This window comes from Salvelinus alpinus, chromosome 4, assembly GCF_045679555.1.
Source record: "Salvelinus alpinus chromosome 4, SLU_Salpinus.1, whole genome shotgun sequence".
Classification (NCBI taxonomy): Eukaryota; Metazoa; Chordata; class Actinopteri; order Salmoniformes; family Salmonidae; genus Salvelinus; species Salvelinus alpinus.
Genome location: NC_092089.1, coordinates 66,870,232 through 66,896,418, shown reverse-complemented (window position 1 = coordinate 66,896,418; position 26,187 = coordinate 66,870,232). Strand labels below are relative to the sequence as shown.

The 26,187-nt window shown below is 43.4% G+C and overlaps 2 protein-coding genes across 6 annotated transcripts; both read left to right on the top strand.

Annotated features, from left to right (window-relative positions):
* The first annotated feature begins 7,322 nt into the window (after positions 1–7,322).
* LOC139574199 (uncharacterized) lies at positions 7,323–13,765 on the top strand. 4 transcript variants are annotated; one of them, XM_071398549.1, is made up of 11 exons: positions 7,323–7,793; positions 9,101–9,176; positions 9,316–9,327; positions 9,473–9,606; positions 9,928–10,063; positions 10,521–10,805; positions 11,092–11,427; positions 11,540–11,712; positions 12,103–12,198; positions 12,276–12,398; positions 12,496–13,765. In XM_071398549.1, the coding sequence occupies exons 2-11, from the start codon at positions 9,125–9,127 to the stop codon at positions 12,703–12,705; spliced, it is 1,557 nt and encodes a 518-aa protein (XP_071254650.1). In that variant the 5' UTR covers positions 7,323–7,793; positions 9,101–9,124; the 3' UTR covers positions 12,706–13,765. The 4 variants fall into 4 exon arrangements, with proteins under 4 accessions (XP_071254650.1, XP_071254649.1, XP_071254648.1 ...); XM_071398548.1 differs by having other exon boundaries at positions 8,997–9,176; XM_071398551.1 differs by having other exon boundaries at positions 7,324–7,793; positions 9,122–9,176.
* Positions 13,766–13,912: 147 nt separating this feature from the next.
* Positions 13,913–19,798, top strand: LOC139574200 (pre-mRNA-processing factor 19-like). 2 transcript variants are annotated; one of them, XM_071398553.1, is made up of 16 exons: positions 13,913–14,409; positions 15,427–15,576; positions 15,750–15,826; positions 15,938–16,079; positions 16,192–16,265; positions 16,386–16,451; positions 16,596–16,637; positions 16,772–16,846; positions 16,978–17,053; positions 17,167–17,276; positions 17,525–17,680; positions 17,854–17,923; positions 18,022–18,195; positions 18,284–18,366; positions 18,503–18,608; positions 18,789–19,798. In XM_071398553.1, the coding sequence occupies exons 2-16, from the start codon at positions 15,531–15,533 to the stop codon at positions 18,884–18,886; spliced, it is 1,395 nt and encodes a 464-aa protein (XP_071254654.1). In that variant the 5' UTR covers positions 13,913–14,409; positions 15,427–15,530; the 3' UTR covers positions 18,887–19,798. The 2 variants fall into 2 exon arrangements, with proteins under 2 accessions (XP_071254654.1, XP_071254653.1); XM_071398552.1 differs by lacking the exon at positions 13,913–14,409 and adding an exon at positions 14,985–15,203.
* Positions 19,799–26,187: the final 6,389 nt, after the last annotated feature.

Genomic DNA, 26,187 nt, shown 5'->3' with positions numbered 1-26,187 from the left:
AAGGTACTAAATGATATCATAACTGCCATCGATAAAAGACAGTACTGTGCAGCCGTCTTCATCGACTTGTCCAAGGCTTTCGATTCTGTCAATCACCATATTCTTATCGGCAGACTCAGTAGCCTCGGTTTTTCTGATGACTGCCTTGCCTGGTTCACCAACTACTTTGAAGACAGAGTTCAGTGTGTCAAATCGGAGGGCATGTTGTCCGGTCCTCTGGCAGTCTCTATGGGGGTACCACAGGGTTCAATTCTCGGGCCGACTCTTTTCTCTGTATATATCAATGATGTTGCTCTTGCTGCGGGCGATTCCCTGATCCACCTCTACGCAGACGACACCATTCTGTATACTTCTGGCCCTTCCTTGGACACTGTGCTATCTAACCTCCAAACGAGCTTCAATGCCATACAACACTCCTTCCAACTGCTCTTAAACGCTAGTAAAACCAAATGCATGCTTTTCAACCGTTCGCTGCCTGCACCCGCCCGCCCGACTAGCATCACCACCCTGGACGGTTCCGACCTAGAATATGTGGACATCTATAAATACCTAGGTGTCTGGCTAGACTGTAAACTCTCCTTCCAGACTCATATTAAACATCTCCAATCCAAAATCAAATCAAGAATCAGCTTTCTATTTCGCAACAAAGCCTCCTTCACTCACGCCGCCAAACTTACCCTAGTAAAACTGACTATCCTACTGATCCTCGACTTCGGCGATGTCATCTACAAAATAGCTTCCAATACTCTACTCAGCAAACTAGATGCAGTTTATCATAGTGCCATCCGTTTTGTTACTAAAACACCTTATACCACCCACCACTGCGACCTGTATGCTCTAGTCGGCTGGCCCTCGCTACATATTCGTCGCCAGACCCACTGGCTCCAGGTCATCTATAAGTCCATGCTAGGTAAAGCTCCGCCTTATCTCAGTTCACTGGTCACGATAACAACACCCACCCATAGCACGCGCTCCACGCGCTGTGACTGGAACGAATTGCAAAAATCGCTGAAGTTGGAGACTTTTATTTCCCTCACCAACTTTAAACATCTGCTATCTGAGCAACTAACCGATCGCTGCAGCTGTACATAGTCCATCTGTAAACAGCCCATCCCCTTACTGTTTTTATTTATTTACTTTTCTGCTCTTTTGCACACCAGTATCTCTACTTGCACATGATCATCTGATGATTTATCACTCCAGTGTTAATCTGCTAAATTGTAATTATTCGCTCCTATGGCCTATTTATTGCCTACCTCCTCATGCCTTTTGCACACAATGTATATAGACTCATTTTTTCCCCCTACTGTGTTATTGACTTGTTTATTGTTTACTCCATGTGTAACTCTGTGTTGTTGTCTGTTCACACTGCTATGCTTTATCTTGGCCAGGTCGCAGTTGTAAATGAGAACTTGTTCTCAACTAGCCTACCTGGTTAAATAAAGGTGAAATAAAAAAAATAAAAAAAATGTAAGGGCATATCATGAGCAGGGTTTCCCCCACGAGGGTACACATGTGCAGTTGTTACCCAGCTCCACTGGTGTGGCAGTCGGTTACATAAAATAATTATTTGAAATAATCGCAAATGTTTTAAGTGGAAAAGTGCACATTTCCTGACTCAAAACCGATAGTACTTTTGAAAAAAAGAGCTAATTCTGCTGTACGCTTTCAACAAAACAATGAATTTGTCCACAATTCACGGATTTCCAAATAACGCATTCACTGACAACAGTGCAGAGCGAGGCCTGCATCCAGCAACATCATAAGTCACATGACCATTTTTTCAGCTGTCTCAGTTCTGCAATCCAGGGAGAGTGGGCAAACTCCACTGAACTAGTTTCAAAATAAGGAATCACTTGGGAGTTTCTGGATTTTTTTGTAAACTTCTCCTTTAACTCTGCAACATCCAACTACTGACTTTTTTCACATCTGCCACCAGTAAAGCCGAAACATTAACAAATACATACTGACATAGTAAAATAAATAAATGTTAAAAAAAAAAAATATAAAGGAAGTTTCATGCTGAAACCCTCATATTAAACACCAATGGCATTCACTAAGCTGATGGTAAATATTTAGGATAATGTTTTACAGCTTTGTCATTAACATTTTTTATTCGAAAATCCTCTTATTTAGAAATTAGATATATTTTACACACACCTTTAAAAATCTGAAGTACGCAAAAGGACCACTAGATTGCTTATGATAGATAACATTAAATCCTTGAAAGATACCAAAACGCTGGTAGTTTACTGGTAAACTTAGAAAGTTTCCAATAATATACCCTCTCTTTGCAACCCTAATCTGACCACACCCAAACAAAACAAATCACAGAAAGTAGTGTTTATTAGACACAAGTCAACTAATAAACTATGCATTGGTGTTTTTTTATTTTTATACATACAAATAATATAATAAATTGATAAAACATTAAATTCTATAAACATAAATGATACCTTAAAAAAAGGCAAATGCTGGGAATACTTGCCACAATGCCTATACTTTCAGTTGTCATCACAGAAAATATTGAATAAAAGCAGTATTCATTATAAGAAATTATATAATACTGTAGAGGCACTGTTGCACTACAGTTCAATGCAAATAAGTTCACAAATTCCCCAAAAAACACAATAGTTTTCCTACATCCTCTCATTTGGTAGTTCAGAGTTCGGAAAATGGAACATTTACACAGAAAGGCAACTGGACAAAAGAGGCTATAGAATGAAATCAAATCAAATTTTATTAGTCACATGCGCTGAATACAACAGGTGTAAACCTTACAGTGAAATGCTTACTTATGAGCCCCTAACCAACAATACAGTTTAAAAAATATGAATAAGAATAAGAAATAAAAGGAATAAGTCATTAAAGAGCAGCAGTAAAATAACAATAGTGAGACTATATACAGGGTGTGCCGGTACAGAGTCAATGTGCGGAGGCACCGGTTAGTTGAGGTAATTTAGGTACATTTTTACATGTTTGTTAGAGTTATTAAAGTGACTATTCATAGATAATAACAGAGAGTAGGAGAGTAGCAGCGGCGTAAAATAGGAGGTGGGGGGGGGGGGGGGGGGGCAATGCAAATAGTCTGGGTAGCCATTTGATTAGATGTTCAGGAGTCTTATGGCTTGGGGGTAGAAGCTGTTTAGAAGCCTCTTAGACCTAGACTTGGTGCTCCGGTACCGCTTTCCGTGCAGTAGCAGAGAGAACAGTCTATGACTAGGGTGGCTGGCGTCTTTGATTTTTAGGGCCTTCCTGTGACACCGCCTGGTATAGAGGTCCTGGATGGCAGGAAGCTTGGCCCCAGTACTGGTCTGTACGCACTACCCTCTGTAGTGCCTTGTGGTCGGAGGCCGAGCAGTTGCCATACCAGGCAGTGATGCAACCCGTCAGGATGCTCTCGATGGTGCAGCTGTAGAACCTTTTGAGGATCGGAGGACGCATGCAAAATCTTTTCAGTCTCCTGAGGGGGAATAGGTTTTGTCGAGCCCTCTTCACGACTGTCTTGGTGTGCTTGGACCATGTTAGTTTGTTGGTGATGTGGACACAAAGGAACTTGATGCTCTCAACCTGATCCACTACAGCCCCGTCGATGAGAATGGGGGCGTGCTCGGTCCTCCTTTTCCTGAAGTCCACAATCATCTCCTTTGTCTTGATCACGTTGAGGGAGAGGTTGTTGTCCTGTCTGACCTCCTCCCTATAGGCTGTCTCGTCGTTGTCGGTGATCAGGCCTACCACTGTTGTGTCATCGGCAAATTTAATGATGGTGTTGGAGTCGTGCTTGGCCGTGCAGTCATGAGTGAACAGGGAGTACAGGAGGGGCCCCTGTGTTGAAGATCAGCGTGGCGGATGTGTTGTTACCTAGCCTTACCACCTGGGGGCGGCCCGTCAGGAAGTCCAGGATCCAATGCAGAGGGGGGTGTTTAGTCGCAGGGTCCTTAGCTTATTGATGAGCTTTGAGGGCACTATGGTGTTGAACGCTGAGCTGTAGTCAATGAATAGCATTCTCACATAGGTGTTCCTTTTGTCCAGATGGGAAAGGGCAGTGTGGAGTGCAATAGAGATTGCATCATCTGTGGATTTGGCGGTATGCAAATTGGATGGGTCTAGGGTTTCTGGGATAATGGTGTTGCTGTGTGCCATGAACAGCCTTTCAAAGCACTTCATGGCTACAGACGTGAGTGCTCCGGGTCGGTAGTCATTTAGGCAGGTTACCTTAGTGTTCTTGGGCACAGGGACTATGGTGGTCTGCTTAAAAGATGTTTGTATTACAGAGGTATAAAATGTCAGAAGACACTTGCCAGTTGGTCAGCGCATGCTCGCAGTACACGTACTAGTAATTAGTCTGGCCCTGCGGCCTTGTGAATGTTGACCTGTTTAAAGGTCTTACTCACATTGGCTGCGGAGAGCATGATCACACAGTCGTCCGGAACAGCTGGTACTCTCATGCATGTTTCAATGTTATGTTAAGTAGTTTAGCTCGTCTGGTAGGCTCGTGTCACTGGGCAGCCCTGGGCTGTGCTTCCCCTTGTAGTCTGTAATAGTTTGCAAGCCCTGCCACATCTGACGACCGCCGGTCTCGTATGATTCGATCTTAGTCCTGTATTGACGCTTTGCCTGTTTGATGGTTCTTTTGAGGGCATAGCGGGATTTCTTATAAGCTTCCAGGTTAGAGTCCCGCTCCTTCAAAGCGGCAGCTCTAGCCTTTATCTCAGTGCAGATTTTGCCTGTAATCCATGGCTTCTGGTTGGGGTATGTACGTACGGTCACCGTGGGGACAATGTCATCGATGTCCTTATTGATGAAGCCAATGAATGATGTGGTGTACTCCTCAATTCCATAGGAAGAATCCCGGATCATATTCCAGTCTGTGCTAGCAAAACAGTCCTGTAGTTAAGCATCTGCTTTATCTGACCACTTTTTTTATTGACCAAGTCACTGGTGCTTCCTGCTTTAATTTTTGATAGTTAGCAGGAATCAAGAGGATAGAATTATGGTCAGGTTTTCCAAATGAGGGCGAGGGAGAGCTTGTACGCGTCTCTGTGTGTGGAGGAAAGGTGGTCTAGAGTTTTTTCCCTCTGGTTGCACATTTAACATGCTGATAGAAATTTGGTAAAACGGATTTAAGTTTCCCTGCATTAAAGTCCCCGGCCACTAGGAGCGCCGCCTCTGGATGAGCGTTTTCCTGTTTGCTTATGGCAGAATACAGCTCATTGAGTGCGGTCTTAGTGCCAGCATCGGTCTGTAGTGGTATGTAGACAGCTACGAAAAATACAGATGAAAACTCTCTAGGTAGATAGTGTGGTCTACAGCTTATCATGACATACTCTACCTCAGGCAAGCAAAACCTTGAGACTTCCTTAGATATCGTGCACCAGCTGTTGTTTACAAATATACATAGTCTGACCCCCTTGTCTTACCAGACAACGCTGTTCTATCCTGCCGATATAGTGTATAACCAGCCAGCTGTATGTTGATAATGTCGTCGTTTAGCCACGACTCCATGAAGCATAAAATATTACAGTTTTTAATGTCCAGTTGGTAGTTTAATCTTCCTCGTAGGTCGTCAATTTTATTTTCCAATGATTGCATGTTAGCTAGTAAACCGGAAGGCAGTGGGGGTTTATTCGATCACCTACGAATTCTCAGAAGGTAGCCCGACCTCTGTCCTCTTTTTCTCCATCTTCTCTTCACGCAAATGACTGTGATTTGGGCCTGTTCCCGTGAAAGCAGTATGTCCTTCACGTCGGGCTCGTCAGACTCGTTAAAGGAAAAAACAACTTCTGCCAGTTCGTGGTGAATAATCGTTGTTCTGATGTCCAGAAGTTATTTTCCATCATAAGAGACGGTAGCAGTAACATTATGTACAGAATAAGTAAAAAAATAAGTTACAAACAACGCAAAAAAACTAACAGAAAACACATTTGGTTAGGTAAAACGTCAGCCATCTTCTCCGGCGGCATCCTACAAGGCACACAGAGTAACAGTCAGTTAGGTAATGTTCAATGCTTTGACTTTTCTATTCTAATTAAGTAAAATGTATAAAATCTGAAGGAGAGTGGTTTGACTAAATGTTTACCTGTGACCGGATGTGAGGACATGATGGGAACCACTGCCCTAGGCTGAGGCTCAGGTCGCGCGAGGACAACGCTAGTCTTCGTGAGCATGATTAGTTTAGTCACACAAGTCATCTTCCAAAGTCTGTTTACCCTTTTTTCATAATTAATAAAGAGTTGTGTAGAATGGCTTTTAGTGTAGGGGGAGCCCTTTCTGGTATGTCACTCCCTACAAATAGGCGGATGTCTCAATGTAGAGGTCCTGGGCTTGTGTGATTGCATGTGGTCTGTGGATGTGAGGCCGGTTGGATGTTCTGCCAAACTCTCTAAAACGACGTTGGAGGCGGCTTATGGTAGATAAATGAACATTCAATTCTCTGGCAACAGCTCTGTTGGACATTCCTGCAGTCAGCATGCCAATTGCACGTTCCCTCAAAACTTAAAACATCTGTGGCATTGTTTTGTGTGACAAAACTGCACATTTTAGAGTGGTCTTTTATTTTTCCCAGCACAAGGTGCACCTGTGTACTGACCATGCTGTTTAAACAGCTTATTGATATGCAACACCTGTCAGGTGGATGGATTATCTTGGCAAATGAGAAATGCTCACTAACAGTAAACACATGTGTGCACACAATTTGAGCAAAATAAGCTTTTTGTGCATATGGAACATTTCTGGGATCTTTTATTTCAGCTCATGAAAAATGGGACCAACACTTTACATGTTGCATTTATATTTTTGTTCAGTATAAAATCACAGATAGAAGGAGCTGTGGTTAGTTAGCAGTCATAGAGAACAATAGACAATTCTAGTGCCCAAAAGTTTGTTTTAACATGGTCAGCGTCATTGAGGAATTTCACTATTTTGAAGTAGTCAACTGGGTGGGACTTCCTATGGGTTAAGGAAGGATCACATAATTCCATCCAGGGCATCAGGAAGGATCACCCAATGAATTATACTTGTGAGCAAACATTCCATAACTGCAGGTGGCAGTATGTACCCTTTCAGTTTGTTTACCAACTCGTAGAAGTAGTAGAATAATAACTTTTACTACTCCTGAGGGTTTCAAAGACAGATGATAAGAGGCAGAAGGTACTGTATGTAAAGACAAGAGGCAAGCAGAGATAGGCGTCTCTCTGTCTGTGTGTGTGTGTGTGTGTGTGTGTGCGTGTGTGTGTGTGTGTGTGTGTGTGTGTGTGTGAGAGAGAGAGAGAGAGAGAAAGAGAGAGGGGTACAAAGTAGTCCTACAGAAGCACTATACTCACCCATTCGATAAATGAAGCACTCAGCAATACCAGGAGAAACATGATTTTCTTGAGATAACTCTCCGTAGACTGTAGCCTAGAAGAGACATCCAGTTGGGTGCAGTCCTGCATGCACTGTATATAATATCATAAACCCAATATCTGCAAGTGGGGTGATTTATAGATCAAATAATCTGCCAATCACTTTGGCATTGTTTCGGGTCGTATTTGTATAGTGGCGTTGCGCTTTTTAGAAGATTGCGATTTGTAACAGTCCGGGCGTTGTGTGAAATCAGTTATTTTTTTTAATGCGACATGGAACGCTTCACTTACAACAAGTAGCAGCAAAGGACGCAACCTTGCTCATGCGCATAGCAGACGAAGAAGCAGTTAATGATCTTAACGCTGCTATGATCATCCACTATATGGGCTTGCAATACAGTTAATAATATAAAATAATAGTAGGCTATTGTGTTTCGCTGTCGTGCATAGGTGAGTGCAAATGTAGGCATATAATACATACTTTTCTCCATGTTGATTCCATAGAATAGCTAAATGTAAAATATGTTGTTGTGTGCTGTTGATAATAGCCTAATACAATATTAATTGAAAATGTTGGTATCACAGGTAGTGTGGAATTTGGAGCCGTGCAACGTTCTAAATCGAGAGTATTAGCACCCTCTTGTGAAGTTGATTGATGGTGAACGGTGTTTACTGGCTCGGTAATTGTGGGGAGTAGGGCTGAATGACAATTCAGTGGCGGTTCTAGACCATTTCAACTGGGGTGGCCAAGCTGGGGCCAGTTGTACTGTTAGAGGGGCCAGTTACATTAGACGTTATTGTTGTCATAACATTTTCTTCACTGCATTGCAGGCAAAAGACCATATTCATAATCATCATCGTTGCCACTGTCTAATAACGGATGTAAAAAAAGAACGATAGCAAAACTTTGTTATGTAAAAATTATTTTATACTCCACATTTAGGGGGGCCACAAGGGGGTCCAAAATTGTTGTCACAGGGGCACTGGCCCCCCCTGCCTCCCCCAGAACCGCCACTGTGACAATTATGTACAGTGGTGTTTTTAACTGACTGTAGGCTAGGCTACTGTTCTGTCCGTGTAGTGGTGATTTTCACTCATCTTTCACAGTCGAAACTGCTTATTGTTGTTAGGTGAAACTCCTGGACAATGATTCAATGGTCATCATTCACTAGAGATACATTTTTTAATACCGTATTTGCTAGCCTATGGTGTTTTGTATTAAAACGAATGTTGCCTGTCCACTTTCTTTAATAACATTTATGGTGTCTAACACATAAAAATATGTCTAACCAAGCTTCTATAGATAATAAAGCTGGCTTTATTTTGAAGGATACAAGTGAGATTTAATTAGAACTATCTATAGCAGGGTTCCCCAACTGGCGGCCCACAGGCCGAATTTGGCTCGCAGGTGATTTTATTTGGCCCGCCAAGTTTACTGGGCAATTTTTTTTTTAAACACCAGGAAATCAGCTTCAAGTCATTTTAAGTTGGGAAATCTGTTCCCAAGTATTTCCGTGCATAATAGAGACACGTGATCATATACAAACGTAAGCAGGGTTTGAAATGATTGTTAGTCAAATGTTATATATGTTTGGGCTTCTTGCGGTCTATTTGCAGTCTACAAATGATATGTCATTATGTTCCGGGCCCCAGACCATCCGCTCAAGAAAAAATCTGGCTGCGGCTGAATCTAGTTGATGATACCTGATCTATAGCCTGCTGCCAACCCCCCTGACCCAGTGGGTGTCTTTCTACAGCTGTCTTGTGTCTGTCCTCAGAACATGCACCTCTATATCCTAGTGAGTGCCCTTCTCAGCATTCCTGTCTCTTTGGGTGAGTTGGACTTTTTGCCGTTTTAGTATCATAGCATTTGCATCCAGTTGTAGATGGTTGTTTAACCTATGATTACTTTACAGTAGTAATATGTTGGAAGAATTTGATTTGACTCCAATCTCTCTCTCTCTCCCCCTAGCTTTCTCTTTGGGTGGGTCCAATGTCGTCGTCGTTGTTGTTGTCTCACAAAAAGTCACACATGGATGTGAAAAATTCTGTATTTTCTTTTGATAGTGTCTGGCCATGTCCTCCTCCCTCCTCCCATAACTCACTCAATTTGTCCCTCTCTTTTTCAGGTTGGAATGAAGACTTACAGATAGTGTGTTCTGGTCGAGAGTTCCGCCTGCCGGTCTACTCAGGGTCAAGAATCGTGACCTTTACCCCCAGCTACCCTCCAGGACCAAGAAGAGTGCTTCTGGAGAACAACAATGTAGGTTGTGTGTGTGTGTGTGGGTTGGTTCTTCTATCCTTGTGGGGACCTCAAATTCCCAAATGTCCCCACAAGGATCGTAAAACATTCTCCCTTGTGTGGACATTTCCTACATCCCCATGAGGAAAAAGGCTATTTTAAGCTTAGGTGTTAAGTTCAGGGTTATGGTTAGAATTAGTGTAAGGGGTTGGGGGTTAGGTTCAGGGAAAATACGATTTTGAATAGAAATTAATTTTAGATCCCCACGAGGATAGAAGAACATAATGTGTGTTTACAGTGTGTGTGTGTTCTTCTATGCTAAACACTATTGTGTGTTTGTAGTTGAAGGACCCGCGGTTTGAGTGGACGAAAGATAGGACATTGCTGCTGAATGACATCGCACACCGTGACCAGGGGCTCTACTCTATCAAACTGTCCTCTGGATTCACCTATGAGACCGTTCGCCTCACTGTCTCAGGTACAGGGGCTCAGGGGCTCAGGGGCTCCCGAGTGGCGCAATGGTCGAAGGCACTGCATCTCAGTGCTAGAGGTGTCACTACAGACCCTGGTTTGATTCCAGGCTGTATCACAACCAGCGTTGATTGGGAGTCCCATAGGGCGGCGCACAATTGGCCCAGCGTGGTTAGGGTTTGGCCGAGGTAGGCCGTCATTGTAAATAATTATTTGATCTTAACTGACTTGCCTAGTTAAATAAAATAAAAAATATATAAAAAACTCTGGCTCAGGGAATACCTCTCTCCATTTCTTTGTCTATTTTTTAATCTATTTCTTGCTCTCTATTCTATCTCTCTTTTTCTCTATGATATTGTATAATGATTAATTGTATCTGTTGAAATTGATTGTATGAACTTTGAAACATTGTATAACTCTCAAGATAATCTCTCTCTGTTTCGCTTTCTTTCACCCTTTCTCAGAATGTATAAAAACCTTCCGTTTGGGCTATGGGGAAACCTTTCAGCACAACATCCCTAAATATGGCTCCGTGTTGGAGTTCTCTCCCCGGGGCTCCCCTTCTGACTCCCAGACGGTATTACTGTGGAACCGGATGGACCCTGAGACCAGCGAGGTGGGCCGGGGGAGGCTAGGGTCAAGTGGGAGGGTCTGGGTGGCAGAGAGGGTGACCCAGGCAGACCAGGGAAACTACACCCTCCGAGACGAGAATGGGAAAGTAATCTCCCGCAGCAAATTGATTGTCAATGGTGAGCACGAGAAAGATCAAAGATCTGGATGAAGGGGAGAGCGAAATGAAAAGGGTGATGGAGAGAGGGAGATGGGATCGGAGGCTAGGAGAGAAGAGATTGCAATATTAGATCTGACAAACAGTCCAAACTGACTCATAATCCAAACTGACTCTTAATTGTATCTGATTCTTTCTTTCATCCTGATGCCCCTCATCGTCCTCATGTCCCCTCCTTAATTTCTCCTTTTTCTTTTCCTTTAAACTCTTTCCAATTCTCTCTCTCATTATCCCCTGTGTGGGTGCAGGGCACAACTTCAATGTCACCCGCTTCTTCAAGGAGTCTCTAAACCTTCCCCTTTTTCTCCCTGTCCCTCATGTCCACCTCATTTTTACCCCGTCCCTGCACCTCTCCAACCCCTCCAACGTGCCCCTTGAGTCCCGGTACTCTCGCCCCGTACAGCTGATCAGAGATGGCCAGATTGTGGACCAGGACCCCCGGTACTGGGGCCTCCTCTCTCTGGGGAGAAACGGGACTGTCAACGAGGTGGTCATCACCAGGCTGAGTGCAAAGCATGATGGGATGTATGAGATCCGAGATCAGGGCGGCAACCTGGTGTCGTCCACCATTCTCCATGTGGTCGGTGAGTGACAGTGTGTGAGTGAACAGGAGCTTTCCCCTTTACATGATGCAGAGATATCTTTCTTGATCTCCCCGCTCACTCACTCGTTCTCCCTTCCTTTTTCTCTCTCCAGATAAGACTGCTAGATGGAGAGCAGTTCTCAAGTCCATCAGCGTTCCTTCTGGCATGTTTGTGACTTTGGCTGGTTTCATCCTATTTATGAAGCGCTACCCTAACTGCAGCCTCACAATGATAATCCACGGCCTAAGAGGTCACCATACACCGGCATCTAACCTCAATGTCCAGGTGAGGGGATGTTCTGAATGAGCTTGACAGCTGCAGATTGAGAGATGTTTGTGAGCTTGGTAGGTAGAAGAAATATGGTGGGGTTATGAGTGGTTATTGGAGGGTTTGTGTGTGCGCAATGCAATGAGCCTGTTGTGGTACTATGTTGTCCATCCATTTCAACTGTGTGATATTATAGAATTCTGTCAGCATGTCACAGTAAAAGTAGAACCAGTCCTTTGCGCCAGTTTGAATCTCCTCCTGCATCAGTTCCTTACACATTTAAATTGGGTCAATGGTCACATACAGTTTCATGCTTTTCTGTGGATTGTTTGTTTGTTTCGCTGTGCGTTCCCCTCTCTGTCTACGCGATATTTATATTTACATACTTGTTTTGTTTGTCATCTGCAGGACTACAGTCCACCCAGCCTCCAGCCCTCTGGCATTCACAGTCATTCAAAGCAGATTGTAACACCAAAAATATGGAGCCCCAGACCTACACATTCGGTAGGTAGGCTGTGAAGTTGTAAATGTAGGCTCTTTTCACCATTATTATAGATTTCTACATTATGTGTCTTTCTCAGGGTTACATTCCTGTCATGGACAGTGCACCACAGCCCTCCCCTGAGCCAGTGAGGACAGCGAGACAACAGGAGACAGCTAGACTTAGAGTTGATACTGCCACTACTCACACTCCTAGTGAAGAGGTAAATACACACACTGTTTCTATTTTCTGTCTCACAATGGACAATTAAGTTATATTCTGCGCTTTATTTTTATCATTGACTCCCTCTCTCTTCTCAGGAGACTGCTGACGGAGAGAGGGAGATCTCCTTTTCCATCGCTGGCACCTCAGACTGCCTCCACTCATCTGAAGACTGCTTTCAGTTCCAGATCAAGAAAGAGGGAGACAAGGAGAGCAAAGCAAAAAACTACTTCTCCACACTTCCACTGGACACAGATACCTTGGAGACTTGCAGCGTCTACACTTCTGAAAAACTCAACTTCTTATAGAGCACAGAGAAGAGGCGTGAATGGAGGTAAAGAAAGAGCGAGAGGAGAGAAAATAGTGGAGGGCGATATGATTAAACTGTTCACGGGTGATATTGTAATTATAGTGCCTTCACTTTCAGAACCCTATTTGGATCTGTTTGGGTATTGCATATTACTTCATATAATTTCTTTATGATCAACGCAACACCCTGCTACAACTCACCTCCCTGTGAAGTGAAAGAGTTATGGACTGTAGGCATGAGAAAGGATGACAAAAAGGCAGAATTGACCGTTTACTAGGATTTTATTCCTTTACGCGGTAATATGGGGAAAAGGGGCTGGACGGAACCAAAGCAAAGAAAGTAAATGTCAAAGCCCCTCTCTCTCCTATCTAACCTGCCTACCCACTACTTACCTAACTTAGCACCACCTGGTGCACTAACTAAAATACAGGGGGTGGTCCGCCCAGGTCTTACCTAGTGTGCCTAGACAGTGAATATACTACAGGTATATGTATGCCCGCGGGCCTCTGTTAGGATTTATGTTTATGCACTATAGCCTGTTAGCATATTGTTTGAAGATGAATATTGTTTTGTTACACACACACACACAAACAATACAGATGGGTGTGTGTGTGTAGGTGTGTAAGGACTGACCAACACAGGCCATAAAAGCTGTGGTCAGTCTGGAGAGGGGAGGGGTGCATCACTCTAGGCCAACCAGGAAGGTTGGGAGACTGATCAGTACCATATTAAGAATTGTTTGAGTGAAAATTCAAGGGGGAGACAAGACGGAGCTAATCTACCCAGCAACCAGATGTGGACAAAGAAAAGCGCCAATGGGCTTGGACAAGTTCGGGTGCCCCCAAAGGCGGAGCAAGAGTCCGCGCTCAGCCTCTACTGTGATAGGCCAACAGGCGCGTTGGAACTACGTCATCACGGTATAAGAACAGCTGTTTACGTACTTCCTGCCAGTTCCCTGTTTTACCCTGCGCGGTGATACAGCGAACCCGTATATACAAAAATTGCATTTGCCATTCATTGTTTGCGGTAATTTAACATAATTAAAGAAAGTTAGCAGACCTTGCTTTTTATTTATCCTGACACCGGATGTGTTACACACAGCGTTCACACCTCTTGCCTAAGCACTCCCTAGGTGCCTTCCCCTTCCCCCCTGGGAACAAATGAAACAGAATCTCAAACAATTACTCAAACTAATAAACAAAGGACATCAAATAAGCTCTAGCTGAGCAACAATCTCACACGGAACATACCAACTGCTCCCAGCAACAACTAACACAGTACATACCAACGACCAACATGCTATAACCCTCAGCCATCAACCTCCTCTCTCAGCAATGATATATATAACATTCAATCTCTCAGCCAGCCAATGATCTCAGCCAGCCAATGATCTCAGCCAGCCAATGATCTCACTCTTCTGAACAACAGAACACTGGCTTTTATAGCTTCAGAAGGCATTGTTAATTGGAGACAGCTGCGTCTTGACGAGGGGGCGGGGTCAGCTCTCCAATCATCAATTGGGGCCGACCAATCAGCTGCCTGGGGAGAATTTCAGGAAGCCATCTCCTGAAACACACACACTCAAATACAAACTACAACACAGAAACTGGGGAACGTAACACATGTCATTATCATTCCTTTTAAGAATGAGATGAGCAATATCCTCCATTTTGGCATATCACTCCTTTGTACAACTGGATAGGTAATGTTTCCAAAAATCAAAAATACTTTGTGCTACCTACCAAGGAACCCTCAGGACCACACATTTAAACCTGTACTGTAAGCTATAGATGACTGTATATATGTGTAAATATATGGAAGTTATGTTAGGATGAAGAAGAGATGTCAACGTTAAAGAAGAGATGAGGAATTGTCAGATTTTGTAATAGAATATGGGAATTGCCTCTCAATTTAAAAGCATATCTAACTGCATGTGTTACCTACTATTAAACAAGTAAATTAACACAAAATAATAAAAATAAACTTTTATTAGATTACATATCTTTACATAACATATACGTTGTTTGCGAATGCCATAAAATGGTGTACATGATTAAATTACTGTTACATTATTTCACAAGGTATTCACATTGTCATTGAGGTTTTATAGAATGGATTATAATATGTTTGAAGTCATATACCTTTCCCAATGTTTTGTGTATTAACGTATCATTGGTTTGTTAGTCAAGTAATGAATGAAGCTCGAGAAAATAAAAGGAATTAAATCTAGTTATGAAAGTTGTCGTAGTCATGACAGTGGGGGGACGAAGAAGAGCTCGCTTTGGAGGACTGATGCTATCCCAGCGTGCACTGTTTTCGACGCGGCAATGAAACGCCAGCGTGCGAACTTGGAACAAAACAAAAATAAAGTAGGCACAATAGTTGCCTAAATAGTTGCAAGACTTTCAAGATAGTTTGCCATCAAGCGTAACACAAAAAAAATCGTGTTTAGCTACAGAGGGACGTGCACTTGAAATATGTCTTTGGTTTGCGCAAGTAAGTTGAACATGCTTCTGAAGTTGAATGAGCTAGATCGCTTACCTAGCACCCTGCTAGCTAACGTTAGTGTGGCTAATTTGCGAGCTAGTAACTGATGCATTGTATTTCTAGTCTGTCACTTTTCTGCAACATGGTATTCATGGTGGCTTACTAGTTATATTATCTAGCCATGAAACAATAGCTAACAATTGTATGTATCCTCTTATGTTCCCCCACTCAGTTTCCAATGAGGTCCCGGAGCACCCTTGCGTGTCCCCGGTGTCTAACCAGGTGTTCGAGCGCCGACTGATCGAGAAGTATATCGCAGAGAATGGAGTGGATCCAATGAATAGCCAACCACTGTCGGAAGAGCAACTTATCGATATAAAAGGTAAGCGGGGAGAGACAGTTAACGTAATCGGTCGAATCGATTACATCAAATATGTATTTATGTACTGATTTTAGTTTTGGCTTAGAAGGAAATCCTAAGTAGGTTCCAATGTATTCGAAGAGATGTTTTCGAAATGGATTTGAATCAATGTTGTGCCGCCTTCTGTTGCCCAGTGTCTCATCCTATCCGACCAAAGGCTCCCTCTTCTACCAGTATCCCTGCCATACTCAAGGCTCTGCAAGATGAGTGGGTGAGTGTCTAGGCAGACTGGTTTGTAGTCTACCTGTGGACAGTGTTACAACAGAATACTCTTCCTCTGTATTATTAAATCTTTCCCTTAATGTATTCTGTCTCTTTCAAGGATGCGGTCATGTTGCACAGTTTCACTCTGAGGCAGCAGCTGCAGACGACTCGCCAGGAGCTCTCTCACGCCCTCTACCAGCATGACGCAGCCTGCAGAGTCATTGCTCGTCTTACCAAGGAGGTCACTGCAGCCAGAGAGGGTAAGAGAGGGCCAAGGGATCTCTATAGTCTGAAGTCACTTCCTCACCTTCTCTCATTCACTGACCTGTGAAGGCAAAATGCTTACTCTTTGCCCATTCTCCCATTCAACAGCCCTGGCCACACTCAAACCCCAAGCCGGATTGGTGGCCCCTCAGAATATGCCTGCCTCTCAGCCAGCCGCTGGGGTGAGTGATTAGCGCTGATTCCCATCCATCAAACAGGATTCCTGTCCATCAGAGATTGAGGATAGATGTTTTCTCTTTTCTAAGTATTGTTCTCTCTGTTGTTTTGACTCCCTTTCTCAGGGTGCTGGTGGGGAACCAATGGAGGTTAGTGTGCAGGTGGGAATGACTCCAGAGATCATCCAGAAGGTAAGAGCTAATTTCCTCTTCATCTTTTTACCCCCTGTGATTAGTGTTCTCATTACTCTGAGACCCTCTCAATATGGGATAGGATTTGTGATTCGTTGAATTCTCATTAGTCTCTTTCCTGCTTCTCTACTGTTCTGTTTTCAGCTTCAAGATAAGGCTACTGTCCTTACCACAGAAAGAAAGAAGGTAAGATTTTCATTCAAGAAAATGTCTGTCATGCGTTGTAGGCTTGCAGAGATGGATGATAAAACACTCAATCTTTTAATACACTTATTTTGTCCCTTGTGTTTGCTCACTCCTCCCTTTCTCTCCCTAACCAGAGAGGAAAGACCGTGCCAGAGGAGCTGGTCAGGGCTGAGGATCTGAGCAAATACCGCCAAGTGGCTTCCCACGCTGTGAGTACTACTATCTGTAGGACTGTAATAACCTGTAACTGGGCTGACTGTGCTGCTTAGCACTACTATCTGAGGTTGCCCTTAGCTGTCTGTCTGTCCATATAGTGACCATGTTCTTTTGAATGTCTCAGGGACTTCACAGTGCCAGTGTCCCAGGAATCCTGTGTATGGACCTCTGTCCTTCAGACACCAACAAAGTACTCACTGGTAAGTACCCCTGCTTTTTCTAACAGCTTTTTATTTTCTCTCCATCTCTTTTTCTTGCATATCTAAATAGAACTATCAATCAAATGCCATTGATGACTATCTTGTGTTGCCAGGTGGGGCTGATAAGAATGTGGTGGTATTTGATAAGAAGGAGGAGCAGATCATTGCCACCCTCAAGGGTCACACCAAGAAGGTCACCTCTGTCATCTACCACCCCTCCCAGGTAACAGACCTGTCTATACACCTGTCTAGCTCCTAACGTTTTATGGAAATTAACTCAATTATGCTTTATATGCTACTTTTCAACATCATGTATACAGTGAAATTAAAATAGAGTTAAAAGATATGTTGATTTGTGGTATCTATATACCCCGGTTTAAAATGTGTTGTAGTGTGTAAATCTCCCTTATTTCCTTCCTCACTTTAGTTTTTTTCTTTTATTTGTATTTTCCATCTTTCTTTCCTCTCCAGTCTGTGGTGTTCTCTGCCTCTCCAGACAGCACCATCCGGGTGTGGTCTGTTACTGGGGGCAACTGTATCCAGGTGGTGCGAGCTCACGAGGCGAGCGTAACCGGGCTGTCACTTCACGCAACCGGGGACTACCTTCTCAGCTCTTCCGAAGACCAGGTAAGTCCATTGTACTGGTAGAACACCTGAGTTCAGCATGTTGTTACAACTCCTGAGTCCACTGGTCTGTTGAATATAATGGCACCAGCTGCAATTTTGTCAAAAGTAAATGTAATGGCACCTCTGTGTTGGTGGATGTATGTTAACACTGCATTCCTCTCTATCTTTCTCAGTACTGGGCCTTCTCGGATATCCAAACTGGCCAAGTCCTTACCAAAGTCACAGATGAGGCTGCTGGTGTTGGTAAGTGGGTTTGTGGTCAGGTCTATGCGTATGGACACAAAAGATGGGTTACTATTTTTGTCTGTGTCTCATATCTCTGCCCCCCTCCTCCTCCTCAGCTCTGACTTGTGCTCAGTTCCACCCTGACGGTCTGATCTTCGGGACGGGAACCGCCGACTCCCAGATCAAGATCTGGGATCTGAAGGAGCGCACAAACGTGGCCAACTTCCCCGGCCACTCTGGCCCTGTCACCTCCATCGCCTTCTCTGAGAACGGATACTACCTGGCTACAGGTCAGTCGCTCTCCAACCTCACAAACAGTGTAAATAATGTTGGATTTCTCATGGATTCCCTGACCCAGTCTCTCTCTCTGTGCTCCAGGTGCCCAGGACAGCTCTGTGAAGCTGTGGGATCTGAGGAAACTGAAGAACTTCAAGACCATCGCCCTGGACAACAGCTATGAGGTGAGAATGAGAGACTGTGCGGAGTCTGTTAGCTACAGATATGGGTCAACTTCTCACTAATTTAGCTCATGTACTGCAAATAACATGGTTATTTCTTGCAGAGTTTTTCACTGGAATTTTATTTACTCTCTCTCAGGTTAAGTCTCTGGTGTTTGATCAGAGTGGTACATACTTGGCTGTGGGTGGATCTGACATCAGGGTGTACATCTGCAAGCAGTGGTCGGAGGTCCTCAACTTCAGCGGTGAGAAAAACAACTGAACAGAATATTTAACTCAACTTTCATCAGACCTTGTGTGCTCACTGTACAAATCATACATACACATGGTTAGGAAAAACTCAGTGTCCTATTGCATGCGTCATCTTACACCGAGTCACCTTAAATGTTTTAAAATATACATGTTTTTCTTCCTCTTTTCCCCAGACCATTCTGGCCTGGTGACAGGGGTGGCGTTCGGAGACAATGCTCAATTCCTTTCCTCCGCTGGAATGGACAGAAGCCTCAAGTTCTACAGCCTGTAGATTAGTACAGGCGGATGGATAAAGTGAGAGGAAAGAGAGCGAGGATAAGATTGGAGGGTTCTGGTTAGGCCTAATCTCGAATCTAGACCAGTGTGATTATTTTGACTCTGCTACACAGCTATCCGTTTTGTGAAATATAGACCGATGGCCAGGGGGTAGACGGTTGAATCCTTATGATTTATTTGATGTTCTTGTATTGCTGAGATCAGAATCCCTATCCGAGGTGCGTTCAATAAGGGAAATAGTTTGCGAATGTTGGCTAGCGTTAGCAAACATATTCCATTTGTTTTGTGTTAGCCGCGACCGTTAGCTAACCGTCTGAGAATATAGTGTACGGCGAACGTAAGTGTCTGTTTCTGGTCTAAACTGCTGCTAAAAACAATCAAGTGGCCATGTAGACTTTCTACTATATTTAGTAGGAGTAGGTAAGTCGTTTTCAGTTTGAATATTGTTGCTAAAAAGCCACAGTAATCCTTAAAAAATGCTGTTTGATGTTTCACCGTAACATATTGGAATGTTCATTCAAATAGTTCAACTGAAATTGTTACTCTGGCAGCAAGCCCTGTTTTAACTCGCCTCTGGCCTAGGCAGGAGCTTTTTAGTCAGTTACCAGCAGATTATGAATTTAGCATTTTGAAAATGGACCTGTAGTTATTTAGGATCCCAGGGTGGGTGGAGGAACGGGTGCTACGGTATTTACTTTTCCCTTCATGTATTCTTCTTAAATCCCCTCCCCAGACGTCTGTTCTTCTCCTTTCAGTGGTTAAACCAACAGCTCTCAGCTGTTGAAATATCATTTGTTGTAACTGTTTTCACATTGTGTAAGCCAATTCTCTATATTGCTGTGTTTATTCAAAGGTCTCCTTTCCCTTCCACCCTTTTTACACTTCAATAAAGCAAGTTATTTTTGTAGTGACGGCCAGCTATTTGCTTGATCAATGGAATGTATTGTGTATGCCTCAAGTTGTCCTTTCAGCCTGTCTGAGGCACCAGTATGACTTTGATCCCAATAGACTGTGCTCTGCTTTGTACATGTTGTCACTATGACAGGGGTGGATTGGTCATCTAGCTGGTTGAAATTGACAATGTTTTATATATAAAAAATAAAACAATGAAAAAGGTGACATGGCCCGGATAAAAAAAAAGTGAATATTTTCTCTGTTATACTAATCTACTAATCTATAATGAGCCTTTGGTTGATCGGTGGGCAATGGCAGGTGTGGTGATAATGATGGTTTGTTAGTATAGCAGGTTAGGATCATTAACGTGGCTGGTTACTAATGTAGGAGGTTAGGTGAGTTAGCTTTGCGGTTAGAGCTTTAGGCCAGTAACCAAAAGGTTGTTAGTTCAAATCCCCAAGGTGAAAAATCTGTCTGTTCGACTCCCCGAGCTGACAAGGTGAATCTGTCGATGTGCCCTTGAGCAAGGCCATTAACCCTAATTGCTACTGGGTTACTGTTGATAATGGCTGACTGGCCGTGATCCCACTCTCTCCGAAGGTGTCTCGGGGAGTTGGGTTAAGCAAAAAACACATTTCCAATTCACACATGCATATAATACATGCGAAATAGGACAAATATATGCACCCACCAAATTATTATTAACATAGCAGGTTAGGAGAGTGAGGTTAAGGTCACAGGAAAAACATCCCCACAGCATGATGCTGCCATCACCATACTTCACTGTAGGGATGGTGCTAGGTTTTCTCCAGACATAACGCTTGGCATTCAGGCCAAAGAGTTCGATCTTGGTTTCATCAGACCAGAGAACCTTGTTTCTCGTGGTCAGTGTCCTTTTTAGGTTCCTTTTTGGCATACTCCCAAGTGGGCTGTCATGTGGCTTTTACTGAGGAGTGGCTTCCGTCTGGCCAATCTACCATAAAGTCCTGATTGGTGGAGTGCTGCAGAGATGGTTGTCCTTCTGGAAGGTTTTTCCATCTCCACAGAGGAACTCTGCAGCTCTGTCAGAGTGACCATTTGATTCTTGGTCATCTCCATTGATTGTTCAGTTTGGCTGGGTGGCCAGCTCTAAGAAGAGTCTTGGTGGTTCCAAACTTCTTCCATTTAAGAATGATAGAAGTCGCTGTGTTCTTGGGGACCTTCAATGCTGCAGAAATGTTTTTGTACCCTTTCCCAGATCTGTGCCTCGACACAATCCTGTCTCGTAGCTCTACAGGCAATTCCTTCAACCTCATGGCTTGGTTTTTGCTCTGACATGCACTGTCAGCTATGGGACCTTTATATAGACAGGTGTGTGCCTTTCCAAATCATGTCCAATCAGTTGAATTTACCACAGGTGGACTATGGTAAATTCGAGTTCTAGAAACAGCTCAAGGAGGATCAATGGAAACAGGATGCACCTGAGCTCAATTTTGAGTCTCGTAGCAAAGGGTCTGAATACTTATGTAAATAAGGTATTTCTGTTTTATTTTTAATACATTTGCAAAAATGTCTAAAAACGATTTTTGCTTTGTCATTATGGTGTATTGTGTCTAGATTGATGAAAAAATATGTTTTAATCAATTTTAGAACAGGGCTGTAACATAACAAAATGTGGAAAAGGGGAAGGAGTCTGAATACTTTCTGAATGCACTGTATATTTTGTATTTCTCAACTTTAAATATTCAGCTCAATAGCCACTATTTTACAACCAAGATATTTGATATGGCTTTTCAGATCATATGGAGCAGCGTGTGCTCGGAATTTGCACACCGGCCATTGCGAGGTCTTAGGCCTAAGGTCTCATGGGTAATAGCTTACAACTGCACATTTTATTAGGACACTAAATTTACTGTTGGATGAATACATGGCTACTAGCAGTGGGTATTATATCTAGAGTTAGCGATTTAGTTAGTGTTTTGAGTTTCCACTTCCTCAGGATTTGAACCCCAAATTATTTAGCCTATGAACAAAACAACAAATCGGGAAATTCTGGTGTCCTATTTTGACAGTAAAATATAGCAACTATATTCTAATTGTCAACCCAAAATTCATGACAAATTACTGAATTATGTTGCGCATCAAAATATCTTGAATCATGCATTCCTGCTTGGACGTGTTAGATGAAACAACTTAGTTATTGAATATCTCAGTAGCCTATTTATTATACTTCTTAATAAAGCATGAATGACTGGGACACTGCCACCACCTGTAAAAGTTATTGACACCAGTGGAAAATGTTAGTCTGGAGCCCTGTAATAGTAATTAACACTTAGGGTAGGTGTCGATTCAGGGGAGCACAAATGACAGGCACTAATTTGCAATATAGCCTAAGTCATTAGCTTGGCTTTTATAACTTATATTTCTTACGCAGACAGACAGATGGAGAACAAGAAGAAGCACAGAGTGACAGCAGAGAAGATGCTGAGACAGATAGACAGCACAACATGGAGGCAACACATATGTCTAGAGCAGAGACTGTTATAGTGGTGAGTTGTATCTCCAGACAGAGACCGTTATAGTGGTGAGTTGTATCTCCAGACAGAGACCGTTATAGTGGTGAGTTGTATCTCCAGACAGAGAGACAGTTATAGTGGTGAGTTGCATCTCCAGACACACAGTTATAGTGGTGAGTTGCATCTCCAGACAGACACAGTTATAGTGGTGAGTTGCATCTCTAGACAGAGAAACCGTTGTAGTGGTGAGTTGCATCTCTAGACAGAGAAACCGTTGTAGTGGTGAGTTGTATCTCCAGACAGAGACACAACTCACCACTATAACTGTGTCTCTGTCTGGAGATACAACTCACCACTACAACTGTATCTCCAGACAGAGACACAGTTATAGTGGTGAGTTGCATCTCTAGACAGAGAAACCGTTGTAGTGGTGAGTTGCATCTCTAGACAGAGAAACCGTTGTAGTGGTGAGTTGCATCTCTAGACAGAGAAACCGTTGTAGTGGTGAGTTGCATCTCTAGACAGAGAAACCGTTGTAGTGGTGAGTTGTATCTCCAGACAGACACAGTTATAGTGGTGAGTTGTATCTCCAGACAGAGACACAGTTGTAGTGGTGAGTTGTATCTCCAGACAGAGACACAGTTGTAGTGGTGAGTTGTATCTCCAGACAAAGACACAGTTGTAGTGGTGAGTTGTATCTCCAGACAGAGACACAGTTGTAGTGGTGAGTTGTATCTCCAGACAGAGACACAGTTGTAGTGGTGAGTTGTATCTCCAGTGGTGCTTTTACGTATTGTATTTGTTTTAAACATGATCTGGTTAAAAAAGAGGAGGATCGGATCTCGCCAGACTGGAACAGAAGTGGTTGAGAAACACTGTACAGATCTCGCCAGACACTGGTACAGAAGTGGTTGAGCAACACTGTACAGATCTCGCCAGACACTGGTACAGAAGTGGTTGAGAAACGCTGTACTGTACTGCCAATGTTATGTGTCAGCACTACTGCCTGTCTAAGTAGGGTCAGGGTGTGTGTATGGTGGCATGCACAGTGATGTGGGCTGGTGTGGATAAAATGCCAGGGCCCAATACATGTCCCAGTCTGCAGCTGCAAGTTTGTGTTTTTTTAACAAGGCTGATTGAGGAATTTGGGCTAAGATAGGGAAGAATAGAGAATAATATATATACTGTAGGGTAGAAAACTCAACATGTTTTTAAACGTCCACTTGCCATCTAACCAGTCTGTCCATAGGCCTCTGACCTATGTAAATAAAGTTTGGGAACGTTAACAAATAACGTGACATGAAACCAGCGAACGGGAAGGGCGAGTCATTTCTCTCGCTCCTTCCCCTAAGAACTTCACCAAAGACAGTACTCGTGATTACCGTTCTCCTACCGGCAGGATATTATGCTGGCAGGACGATTGCAAAATGTATGTATAAAAAAAAGTCCCCCGGCAAAGACATGCTAAACTTTGACTAGCAATAAAACATTTTTAAAAATCCCAGCATTGCAACGACCTCTGAAGAAATACATGTATAATTTGACGTATTTTAATTTTGTATTATTTATACCAGAATTTATTTTGAAAGTTTACAAAAATACTGGTATATTGAAAGCTTTTGTGTAGGCTATATTTAAAGAAATACACTTTTAATAAAATACAAATATATGTTATTGGAATTACTTAACAGTATCTGCAAAACTTAAATGGTTCTCTTGTGCTGGGCACCAGGTTTAATACAGAGTACTGGTGACTCCTTATACCTAGGTGTCTAGTTAGACTGTAAACTCTCCTTCCAGACTCACATTAAGCATCTCCAATCCAAAATTAAATCTAGAATCGGCTTCCTATTTCGCAACAAAGGATCCTTCACTCATGCTGCCAAACATACCCTCATAAAACTGACTATCCTACCGATCCTTGACTTCGGTGATGTCATTTACAAAATAGCCTCCAACACTCTACTCAGCAAATTGGATGCAGTCTATCACAGTGCCACCCATTTTGTCCCCAAAGCCCTATATAAACAACCCACCACTGCGACCTGTATGCTCTCGTTGGCTGGCCCTCTCTTCATATTCGTCGCCAAACCCACTGGCTCCAGGTCATCTATAAGTCTTTGCTAGGTAAAGCCCCGCCTTATCTCAGCCCACCGGTCACCATAGCAGCACCTGCCCGTATGTAGCATGCTCCAGCAGGTATATTTCACAGGTCATCCCCAAAGCCAACTCCCCATTTGGCCTCCTTTCCTTCCAGTTCTCTGCTGCCAATGACTGGAACGAATTGCAAAAATCACTGAAGCTGGAGTCTTATATCTCCCTCACTAACTTTAAGCATCAGCTGTCAGGGCAGCTTACCGATCATTGCACCTGTACACAACCCACCTGTAAAAAGCCCACCCAACTACCTCATCCCCATATTGTTATTATTATTTTTTGCTCCTTTGCACCCCAGTATCTCTACAGTCGTGGCCAAAAGTTTTGTGAATGACACAAATATTAATTTTCACAAAGTCTGCTGCCTCAGTTTGTATGATGGCAATTTGCACATACTCCAGAATGTTATGAAGAGTGATCAGATGAATTGCAATTAATTGCAAAGTCCCTCTTTGCCATGCAAATGAACTGAATCCCAAAAAAGCATTTCCACTGCATTTCAGCCCTGCCACAAAAGGACCAGCTGACATGTCAGTGATTCTCTCGTTAACACAGGTGTGAGTGTTGACGAGGACAAGGCTGGAGATCCCTCTGTCATGCTGATTGAGTTCGAATAACAGACTGGAAGCTTTAAAAGGAGGGTGGTGCGAGGAATCATTGTTCTTCCTCTGTCAACCATGGTTACCTGGAAGGAAACACGTGCCGTCACCATTGCTTTGCCCAAAAAGGACTTCACAGGCAAGGATATTGCTGCCAGTAAGATTGCACCTAAATCAACCGTTTATCGGATCATCAAGAACTTCAAGGAGAGCGGTTCAATTGTTGTGAAGAAGGCTTCAGGGCGCCCAAGAAAGACCAGCAAGCGCCAGGACCGTCTCCTAAAGTTGATTCAGCTGCAGAATCGGGGCACCACCAGTATAGAGCCTGCTCAGGAATGGCAGCCGGCAGGTGTGAGTGCGTCTGCACGCACAGTGAGGCGAAGACTTTTGGAGGATGGCCTGGTGTCAAGAAGGGCAGCAAAGAAGATACTTCTCTCCAGGAAAAACACCAGGGACAGAATGATATTCTGCAAAAAGGTACAGGGATTGGACTGCTGAGGACTGGGGTAAAGTCATTTTCTCTGATGAATCCCCTTTCCGATTGTTTGGGGCATCCGGAAAAAAGCTTGTCCGGAGAAGACAAGGTGAGCGCTACCATCAGTCCTGTGTCATGCCAACAGTAAAGCATCCTGAGACCATTCATGTGTGGGGTTGCTTCTCAGCCAAGGGAGTGGGATCACTCACAATTTTGCCTAAGAACACAGCCATGAATAAAGAATGGTACCAACACATCCTCCGAGAGCAACTTCTGCCAACCATCCAGGAACAGTTTGGTGACGAACAATGCCTTTTCCAGCATGATGGAGCACCTTGTCATAAGGCAAAAGTGATAACTAAGTGGCTCGGGGAACAAAACACCCATATTTTGGGTCCATGGCCAGGAAATTCCCCAGACCTTAATCCCATTGAGAACTTGTGGTCAATCCTCAAGAGGCGGGTGGACAAACAAAAACCAACAAATTCTGACAAACTCCAAGCATTGATTATGCAAGAATGGGCTGCCATCAGTCAGGATGTGGCCCAGAAGTTAATTGACAGCATGCCAGGGCGGATTGCAGAGGTCTTGAAAAAGAAGGGTCAACACTGCAAATATTGACTCTTTGCATCAACTTCATGTAATTGTCAATAAAAGCCTTTGATACTTATGAAAT